We start from the raw sequence: 11559 nt of genomic DNA, 5'->3' as shown, positions 1-11559 counted from the left end.
AAGAAATCTGTTTATGTTAATGTTTACATTATAAAACCCAAATCGTGTTAACTTTGGAAGGTTCAATCAACAACATCATCCGTTTTTTTTAATCGTAAACTAAAATTATGATTTTGCTCCTGAGGACAAGGAGAGAAGTCTTAAACAGTCTTAACTTAAAAAGCCGCAATAGGTCTTAAAAACTATTGTTCGTCTTTAAAGTCTTAAACAGTCTGGAAGAAGCCTCGATTTTTATTCTATAGTTTTCTGTCAGAATATCATATCATGCTAAAAACGTCCCATTTGAAAATGGAGATTCGCTGCTTTCCTGCCTGGCACAATAAATATACTCGTCAAAGCTACGCCTGGACTCTCCATCGCTACGCCACGGTGTCCTACCTGTGCACGGAGATGCAGGTGAGGAAGAAGATGGAGCAGTACAGGTTGAAGTAGAACAGGAAGCGTACGAGGCGACACATGAAGTCTCCGAACACCCAGCGGTCCCTCAGGATGTAGCTGGCCACCAGGAAGGGCAGCGAGAGGCCGTACATCAGGTCTGTGGAGGCCAGGTTCACCATGTAGATCAGAGAGGTGTTCCAGCGCCTCCTGGTGCCGCACGACCGCAACAACACCACCGAGTTCAGGCTGAGGCTGAACACGAAGGTCAGAGAGTAGCACACCGGCAGGAACACGTACTTGTAGGACTCATCGATGCTGCAGGAGGGCGGTGCGAGGGAAGAGGCGTTCGATTGGTCGATCAGAGTCTCGATCGGCAACAACCCGACGTCCGGAGTCACGTTAGAGATCTGGTTCAATAACATGGTGAAGGTTATTGGATCCGTTCCTCTTGGACTTTCATCTGGGGATAAAGATAGTCGGGATCAAAACACAAACTCAAGTTCCATGTCTTGTGAATGATCCACTTTGATCTAACACATCTATTCAAGTTGTATTCTCGTACAGTACGTCTCTTAAGGCTATGATCGGGCAAGCAGAGTTACAATATGGACACTCACATGAACATTGTTTCTGAGCCACATGTTTGCATCTCTCTGGTTAGAAACAGCTTCTAAACACAATGACGTCTGAATGTCAAACTACTCGGTCTATCTCTCTCTGTGGTTTTCATTTATGCTTTACTTTTATGTATGCACCACGACACCAAGTCAAATTCCTCGTACGTATCGACCTACCTGGAAATCTGATTCTGATTCTGATCACAAACTCAAGTTCCACTTCTTGTTGATTATCCACTTTAATCTAAGAGGGATATGCACGTTTTGTACAGTACAGTTACAATATGGACATTTACATGAACATGTTCAATAACATGGTGAGGGCCACTGGATCGGTCCCTCTTGGAATTTTCTGACACGTACGAGGAATTTGACTTGATCAACCAGTTTAAAGGAATCCAAACCTCTTTCTAAGTATTATTTCCTGAAGTACTAAGGCTATTTTAAGACTTTTTTCATGAATGGTTGGACTTTAAACCATATTCTAACTCTGCTTTCCCGTTAACTGTAATGTAAGACTCAAATAATAAATTCAAGAGAACAAAACTTCCCTCTTAGATTAAAGTGGATAATTCACAAGAAGTGGAACTTGAGTTTGTGATCAGAATCAGAATCAGTTTGATCCACAGGTAGGTCGACACGTACGAGGAATTTGACTTGATGTCGTGGTGCATGCATAAAAGTAAAACTAAAACTATAACATAAAAAAAATATGAATAATAATGAAAACAATTTAGCATTATTTACATAGAAATAGAGTGGAATAAAAATATGGAATACATTTTGGCATTAATAAAAAAAGAAAACAGATATTGTGCACATTGTGTGCATTCATGTAATGCATATATTCTATGATGTGGCTATATAATGAATAGATAGTCGGGATCAAAACAAAAATCAAGTTCCATTTCTTGTAAATTATCCACTTTAATCTAAGAGGGATATGCATGTTTTGTCCTCTTGAATTTATTATTTTAATCTTACAGTATTGCAAGTTTATTAACGGGCAAGCAGAGTTATCATATGGCTTAACCCTTTAACTGCCAGCACCACCATTTGGTAGAGCACATTTCGCGTCTTGATATCTTGTTGAAAAAAAAAAAAAGTTGAACTCCACCTGATTCAGCCAGCTCTACCCTTTGGTTGACATGTTATGCACAAAACAACCTCTAGATGTCACTGTGGTTCAAACAGAATGCCCTTCAGCTAGCTTCAACTGAGAAAGTTGGCAATGCTAAAAATCACTGCTGAAGAAATCACTCTTTTTGGTCAACTTTTTTAAGGTAACCATATCCCTTTGACATATGTTAGTGGCAGGGCACTGACTGAACATAATTAAATAACTTGATGCACAAAAATAGTTTTAACAAGGGTGTAATTATCTTTTTGAAAATATGCTCAACCAATCGGTCGAATTGGCCTTTTATGGTAAGCTAGCAATATGACTTTTTCAGAGTTTCAGAGATGTTTTCCAATAAAATATGGTAAATAAATGGCTAGATTCATGGTAATATTACTAAATCTAGTACTGCCTTATGAGTCTCAGAGTGAAAGAGTGATAATAATTTATATAGCACCTTTCATGAATGGCATTCAGCCCAAAGTTGCACACAGATTAGCAAGTTAGGCCAACACAGGATATAGACTTTTGCTGTTAGGCCAGTGGTTTCCTGTTAGGCCAATTCAGCCAATTCAGCGTATACGGTAAGATGAGCAAGTTTTTTTTATATCGTGAAAAACACTTTTTTTTTGTTTTTTACTTTTTTCCATTTTTTTTCTTTTACAATTATAATTTATTATCTTTTATGAATATATCTGGTTGTATATATTGCTCATTTTCCATAAAAGAAACAAATGTATTTGAGCTTGTGTTTTATTTGAGTTTGATGCATACACATACTGTGCTGTATATGATGATTACTTTTACCATAGAAGGCCAGCTCGACCATTTGGTAGAGGCTCATAAAAACAAAACTGTGTGGTCAGTCAAAACATAAATAATTGTTTGTGCTTATTTGTGGCCCATTTGATAAGAAAATGCAACAAAAAAAAAAAATCCATAGCTTTTTTCTTGGTCCGGCAGTTAAAGGGTTTTAAAGTGCAAAGATTCATGAAAGAAGTCTTAAGACGGGTTGAGCCTTAGCACTTCAGGAAGGAATACTTAAAAAGACGTTTGGATTCCTTTAAACTGGCTGAAAGTCCAGAGATTCGAGGAGGAATGCTCAAAAAGTTTAAAATCCAAAGATTCATGCGGGAAGTCAGGTTCAAATATCCTAATTCCGGGAATTGAAAATAAAAGTGGTTTAAAAGTCAAAGATGGGTGCAGGTAACAGTAAAACAGGAACATGTGTTGTCTGGGGATTCAAAGAATAAAGATAGTTGGGATCAAAGCACAAACTCAACTTCCATTTCTTGTGAATGATCCACTTTAATCTAAGAGAGATTTGCAAGTGTTGTCCTCTTGGATGTAATATGTTGATCTCACAGTACAGTAAGGTTTTAACGGGCAAGCAGATTTACAAAATGGAAATGTTCTGGGTTTCTGAGCCACATCGTTGCATCTCTCTGGTTTGAAACACAATGAATAAACGTCTGAATATCAAACTTCTCGGTCTAGCTCTAAGTTGTTGTCTCATAAATACCTCTGGCGTCATCTCGTCTCCTGAGTCCTTTCCTTCCTTCCTCTCATCGATCTTCCTCTGTACTCGTCTTCGTCGTCTGACCCATGTCCAAAGCGTCTCTGAGGAAAGAAAACCCAGCGGTCATTAGTTTGGAAAACCTTGTTCACTATTTACCGCCGGCGTTTTGCTGATGAAGAACATGTTTCACTCCGTTAGCCGCTCAATCATTAACGAGGCCTTCCGGAAACCTCTCGTTCACGTCTGTCAGCCTTTAAGGTCCCTTCAGCTGGGGGTCAATCACAGCTGTTTAGGAATGTGTGTTTCTTTATAATGGCCTCGAGCCGACAGTTAAAACACGTGTCGTGCATATTTATTCAAGTATCTCAGGGAACCAGACTATTTACCCTCCAACAAAACCATGTTGGACAAAGAGGATTGTGGGACATACAACAATACATTATTGGATTGCATGAAAGGATATGGACATTACATTTGGGTTACCTGAACATAGCCTATATAGGAAATAGATTTAAGTCTCTAAAACGTCATCCATTGGTTTGTAGAGTACGGTTTCTTGGCCTGGAGTTAAGAGCTTTGTCCGTCACCATCTCGTTTTTACAGTTCTGTCTCTAACCACTCCGTATCAGAAACCCAATCTGCAGCTACTTCCTGTTTATTGAACAACATTTTCAACAACAACATCCGAAAGAAAGGTAAATGGCTTCAGTCTCTTCTGGGAAATAGTGGGGCTTTCCCACAAGAAGAACTTTAGAGCATATCCCAAAGAAATGGAGGGGGATGCATAATTCATCAGCGCTTTCCCAATGCCTTTCTAGGCTTTTGATTGGTTTGATCGTCTGATCGTCAGCCAGTTAACAGTAAAAGGAACGGGCCGGACTCTCAGGAAATTCCCCGGGTCGTTATGAACTCATCAACATCTCAAGAGAGAGTCCTGGTGGCTCTCTGACTGTCCTTCTAGTTTCCTGATCAGAACAAAATACCCAGCCCGAATGTCATGACACCTGGTGAAACACAAACTGATTGTTCTGCGCTGGGTCTTTGTGGTTTGTTGAAGACGTCTTGACTTGGATGTCCTGAATGTGGTGGAAGGATGTCACGTGGTCTGATGAAGAACTGGTTCAAATCTGGAGTTGATCCAAATCACCGGGCGGATACAAGCAATATATTTTCTGTCTGACTCTCTGACTAGTTTGACCCAATCCATCCGGTTTCATCAGGATGTAGAGGTTTGGTGTTGTTTATTCATACTTTAACTCACGTTGAGAGGTAGAGGATACAGCCTTGTTAGATATTGATACGTAAACTGGTCACAAAGACCCCCTCCTTCCTTCTGGACTTTCATTACCCAGAACAACACGACTGAAACTGGACCCAAACTTAAGAAACACAGATCCTGAGCAGATCATCCGTACATAAACAATAACAGATATTATTTATCTGCCTTCCTCAACCTGCTGTCTTTTTTATTTTCTGTTGATTGATAATATGATGACATTTGGACTCCTTGCTGCTGGATTGAAGTCTCACTCTTGTACGAAATGTAAAAGTCTGTCTCCAGTTTGAAGCATTTGCATCACAATTATTTCTTATTGTAATTAATATCCTGAGATAGAGGATAAAGTCTTGTTAGATATTGATACGTAAACTGGTCATAACCACCACCTCCTTCCTTCTGGACTTTCATTTCCCGGAACAGCTGGACCCAAACTTAAGAAACACAGATCCTGAGCAGGTAATCAATCGACATAAACAATTACAAACATTATTTCTCTGCAGTCTCCAAATCTACTTAGACCTGCTGTCTTTTTTATTTTATTTCTATAAGAGTATGATGACAATTATTCTCCTCACTACTGGATCTGTTCCTCATTGGTTCATCTCTGTTCCTCATTGGTTCATCATTACATCACATGTCACTTGTTAGACGCTTTAATCCAAAGCGATTTACAAACTCAATACTGTGGACAATCCCCACAGGAGCACTTTGGGGTGAAGTGTCTCAGGGACACAACGACATGCTGACTGCAGTGGGACTCGAACTTGCTATCCCCTGATTTGAAGTCCAGCACACTATCCACTGAGCCACAGCCTCCCAGTACGAAAGTCTGTCTCCAATAATCACAATTCGTCTTACTTTAATTCACGTTACTAGATAGAGAATACAGCTTTGTTAGAAACCAATACGTCAGAACCACCACCTCCTTCCATAACAGACGTGGTTTTCTGCCTTTTCCAAGTCCAGTGAGACCTGCTGTCTTCTCCCTCACCGTTTATTGAGAATATGATGGGACATGTCTACTAAAGTGTGGACTCCTCGCTGCTGGACTTGATCCTCATTGGTCCATCTGTCCTGCTTCCACTTTAAAGCATTAACATCACAATTATTTCTTACTGTAATTCACGTTACTAGATAGAGGATACAGCCTTGTTAGATACCGATACGTAAACTGGTCACAACCACCACCTCCTTCCTTCTGGACTTTCATTTCCCGGAACAACACGACTGAAACTGGACCCAAACACATCCTCAGCTGATAATCAGAACATAACACAAACGTAATCTCTCTTCTCATATTACCTGCTGTCTGTTTTACGTTCTGTTCATTGAGAATATGAAGCTGGGTTTGTTCCTCTTTGGTTCCGTGGTCCTGTACGAGAGTCTCCGGTTTGAAGCATCACCAACATGTGAATAATAAAAGGTGTCGTAGATTCAGACTTACCTTCCTCTTCCTCGTCCTCTTCCTCTTCCTCTTCCTCGCTGCAGTTTTGAAGCGTTTCTTCTCGAGGGTCTCGGTGTTCCTCTGACCTTCAGCTCTGTCTGTAAATAATTGATCAGCGTTCATTCACTCAGAACCGCAGGAATGAAACCCAATCCAGGACTGCAGAGGATCTTTTAATAGCAGCAGCGAGGATTGACTTCAGAAACACGGTTCAAGGCCTCAGATTTATATTTAGAGACGGCGGCTGAGAAATATCTGACAAGTTCAACTTCATCTGCTTTATCTTTATTTATCTGTACCGATGGGTCGTTCGTGCATCCATCGGCTCGATGCTGAGGAACGTGACTTAAAACTAGTTATTAAATGATATGAAATAAATAATTAATTAGGATATGAAATAAATAAATAATATGAAATAAATAATTAATTAGGATATAAAATAAATAAATAATATGAAATAAATCCTGAAATAAATAAATACAGATAATGTAGTCACTATTATTGAATATATAAACAATTAAATTGAAATAAATGCATTTCAAAGAACTCAAAATATAGTTTTTAATAATAAAATGAGTCCTCTGAAAGACTGTTGATTTACCTATTAAACTTTATTGTCTTGTTTTAACATTTATTAATTTGTATTGATTGTCTTTCATTTGTAGCCATATTAATGTTTTTAACCTAAATGCCTGAATGTGATTTTAATTGTGTTGAATATTCCTGCTCACAAGATAATAAACAGCATCAGCTTTTACACTTTTAAAACACTTCATGATAAACTAACAACTCCTAAATATTGCATTAAGATGAAGTTAATAAAGGTTAGGATCAACTATTTACATTTATTAATAAAAGACAATTAACACAATATTCTGAATAAAGGAAATAAAACTCACCTCCTGTCGGGAGCTGCTGCTCCGCGCTGTTACTGGAGCTCTAATTAGAGTGTGTGTGTGTGTGTGTGTGTGTGTGTGTGTGTGTGTGTGTGTGTGTGTGTGTGTGTGTGTGTGTGTGTGTGTGTGTGTGTGTGTGTGTGTGTGTGTGTGTGTGTGTGTGTGTGTGTGTGTGTGTGTGTGTGTGAGCAAAGCACTGTGGTGTGTTTGAACATGTAAGTGTGTGTGATCAAACACAGCAACATAAACGGAGCACAGCTGTGATTCAACACACACACACACACACACACACACACACACACACACACACACACACACACACACACACACACACACACACACACACACACACACACACACACACACACACACATTTATTAAATATCAGAACCTCTTTATGAGACTTCAGATTCATTTCCTGATTGTAATAATTAATGTTAAAGCTAATTTATTCAAGGCAAAACATTTGAGCTAAAAAAAGAATTAAAGTCAAAATTAAACGGGAAAAAAACTGGAATATTTTCTGTGAGAAAGCGAATAAAATGCAATAAAATAACTGTCACTAACTCATGAAGAAATGTGGATTAAGAGAAAAAAACACCATATTAAATGAATCAAGAAAATATCTGTGTTTTTGGGCAGTAAATATATATCGTTAAATCAAAACCAGTCTCTCCTGATTGATCCTCATTTGTTTTAACACTGGCGCAACAAAGGAGACGCCAGAAAATATCTTTAACATCAAAATATATTTCTTAATGTTTCACGTACAAATACATTTGTTATTATTTGTATTTACATTCAAAATGCATCTCTACATACTCTCAAAGTCACAATGAGATGTAGAGATATCTCTCTTAAATCCTCCACCGTCTGACCATACTTGTCAACCCTCCCGATTTTCGCGGGAGACTCCCGATTCCATTGCCCTCTCCCGATTTCCTCCCGGGGTCATGTTTCTCCCGCATTTCTCCCGATTTCTGACAAAATCAGATGTACACACGACTGTTTCCACTCGGACTTTAATACAGCGACACCATTGTTTGGTTTCCATGGTAACACGTCTCTTTAGTAGCGCGCACAACTCAAAGTCTGAGAGGGTGAGGCAGATAGTCACAGAAAACTGAACAGGAATCGACAACTACTCTCTGCTCACTCCTTTCCTGCCCACACACATGCTCCATCAAGGACGGTGCTACAGGCCGCAAGGCAGTGCACTTAGAACTACAATAAGCATGTTAATGTTAATCTAACAGCTCCGGCGATCAACTAGCACCCCCCCCCCCCCCCCCCCCAATATTGCATTTTGAAATGCTCCCGATTTCTGAGGTCTAAAGGTTGGCAAGTATGCGTCTGACGACAGTGAAGTTCATTTCAACGTGACTCAAAATATAAAAATATCAACAACACATTTCATATTCAGCTCTTTATCTCACATTATACAATCCAATGAAATATTAAAATATACTTTATCTGTAAGGCACTGCAGGATTAAATTATCTAAATATCATTATACCGTGTCAAGAATAGACCTTCACATCTTTGAAAAACAATAACAAACAAGGTTTCAATATTTAAACATACAAGTGGATTATTCCCTTTTTATTCCTCACGAGTAAAAAATGATGTAGTTTCTGACGTACCTGAAAAACAGAGTTCAAATAAAAAATCACAAAATCCATCAGAGACACGCGCATGTACGCACGCACAGAAACACACACACAGGAGGCCACACACACAGAAACACACACACACACACACAGGAGGCAACACACACACACACACACACACACACACACACACACACACACACACACACACACACACACACACACACAGAAACACACACACACACACACACACACACACACACACACAGAACACACACACACACACACACACACACACACACACAGAAACACACACACACAGACACACACACACACACAGAGAAACACACGCAAACACACACACACACACACACACACACACACACACACACACACACAGAAACACACACACACACACAGAAACACACACACACAGAGAAACACACACACACACACACACACACACACACACAGAAACACACACACCCCCAAGCACAGAAACACACAAAGAAACACACACACACACACACACACACACACACACACACACACACACACACACAGAAACACACACACACACACACACACACACACACACACACACACACACACACACACACACACAGAAACACACACACACAGAAACACACACACACACACAGAAACACACACACACAGAGAAACACACACACCCCCAAGCACAGAAACACACAAAGAAACAGAAACACACACACACACACACACACACACACACACACACACACACACACACACACACACACACACACACACACAGAAACACACACACTCACACTCACACACACACCCACACACACCCACACACACAGAAACACACACAGAAACACACACCCACCCACACACACACACACACACACACACACACACACACACACACACACAGAAACACACACACAGAAACACACACAGAAACACACACACACACACACACACACACACACACACACACACACACACACACACACACACACACACACACACACACACACACACACACACACACACACACACACACACACACACACACACACACACACACACACACACACACACACACACACACTGAGACAAGCAACCGGCTGAGTTTAATTTCTCCTAAAGCAAATTCCCAAACTTAAAATCAAAATATCCAATTTGTATAGTTTTGTTTATGTTTTTTATCTTAATTTATATATCGAAAATGTAAAAAAATAAAAGCACATATATTTTTGTTTGTTAAATTATGTCTTTTAAATCTCTGTTAAAAACTCACCTCTTTGCTCTGGCTTCTAACACGAGTTGAACATTTCTTATTTTCATTTAGACTCTCTATATGATGTGTTCCCGACAGCACTTTGGTCAGCTGAGGTGGTTTTAAATCTGCTATTTGAATAAATAAAGATTGAGATTGAGATGTGAAGTGGAAAACAGACGGATATCGAGACATGACGAATGAGAACATGGACTTAAAGGAGTGAAGGAGGGGGAACAAACACTTCTTCTTCAAGATATGATGCAGTTATGTCAGATATATGAGGAAGGAGATACAGAGCTACGGACAGAAAACGCCAAGGACGACGTAGCTAGCTCGCATGCTAAGCTACACAGGTCAGAAAGCAAAACCCTGGAGGACAAATAGCAGAATATAAAATCTTAAATCTGAGTTAAATAGCTCTTGTCTTGAGTGTAATGTTCCCTTATTATAATAGCAAATAAAAAACACGTTCAAATTAAATAAGATAAGTTAGAATCCCTTATTTGCACATACATGTATTAAATATGTTCGTCCTAATCCTTCTTCCACTAACATGGTGCAGATGTCCGGAGGGTTTGATTTCGGAGCATTATTTCCCGCTCTCGTTAGCATTTAGATATCGAGCATTTAGCCGCGGACAGAAGCCCCTCCTCTTCCCTTCTGGACGTCTGCTCTAAATTCCCAAAACACAACCCAAACCTAGAAAGACCGATCTGAAAACTCTCAGAGGTTAAAATCCACACGCCGTTTGTCTCCCTGTTTTTCCAGCGTCGTGTTTGAGTTCAATCTTTGTTCCTTCATTTCCTATCATCCTGCTGTCGGTCACTAACCAGATATCGGATGTCACAGTAGTCGATTAGTAGTCGATACCAAAACCGTTAAAACACCACGATTCTCGACGCCACGGTAAATAACAACCTAGAGCTTGACTGCATCGTGATGGTCCGCTGGCTCTCCTTCAGATCTTAAACAAAATCCTTCGTTTCCTGTCAACCTGCTGTCGGTCACTAACGAGATATCGGATCTCACAAAACCCACGAGTTTAGTAGTCAATATCAAAACCCATGAAACACCACGATTCTCGACGCCACGGTAAAAAGCTAGGTTTCAAAAACTGCATTACGATGTAGCTCCGTTAGCTGCTAACCGCTAACGTAAGCTAACTCTCTTGTAGATTTCCTCACAGTCGTTGTTCTCCGTGAAGCATGATGAGGATAATTCAGTTTACAGCGTCTGAAACACATCTTCCGGTTCTAAAGATAAACCGGTACCACATGTTTCAGAACCTTGGTTTGGACTTGGCTCTTCTCTAACTTCGGCTCATATTCGGCTCGGTGTCAGAGTCCGTTTCCTTCATGCTGTTAGTCCAAGAGTTCCTCCGCTCGTTCCTCTGAGGCTTTTTCAGAAGTGAAATACCTCCTAC

At 40.0% G+C, this 11559-nt stretch overlaps 1 protein-coding gene across 2 annotated transcripts; it reads right to left on the bottom strand.

Annotated features, from left to right (window-relative positions):
• Positions 1 to 374: 374 nt before the first annotated feature.
• On the bottom strand, positions 375 to 6576 carry LOC307020897 (P2Y purinoceptor 6-like; the record flags this gene model as incomplete). Of its 2 annotated transcripts, XM_079652594.1 has the most annotated exons (3): positions 6358 to 6576; positions 3638 to 3735; positions 375 to 838 (listed from the first exon to the last, which is right to left on the bottom strand). In XM_079652594.1, exon 3 carries the CDS (start codon positions 798 to 800, stop codon positions 375 to 377), a length of 426 nt encoding a protein of 141 aa, XP_079508720.1. In that variant the 5' UTR covers positions 801 to 838; positions 3638 to 3735; positions 6358 to 6576. The 2 variants fall into 2 exon arrangements, with proteins under 2 accessions (XP_079508720.1, XP_079508721.1); XM_079652595.1 differs by lacking the exon at positions 6358 to 6576 and having other exon boundaries at positions 3638 to 3767.
• Positions 6577 to 11559: the final 4983 nt, after the last annotated feature.

This window comes from Notothenia rossii, assembly GCF_949606895.1.
Source record: "Notothenia rossii genome assembly, chromosome: 9".
NCBI classification, from domain to species: Eukaryota; Metazoa; Chordata; class Actinopteri; order Perciformes; family Nototheniidae; genus Notothenia; species Notothenia rossii.
Note: the sequence above shows the minus strand (reverse complement) of the source record. Positions and strands in the feature narration are given on the sequence as shown.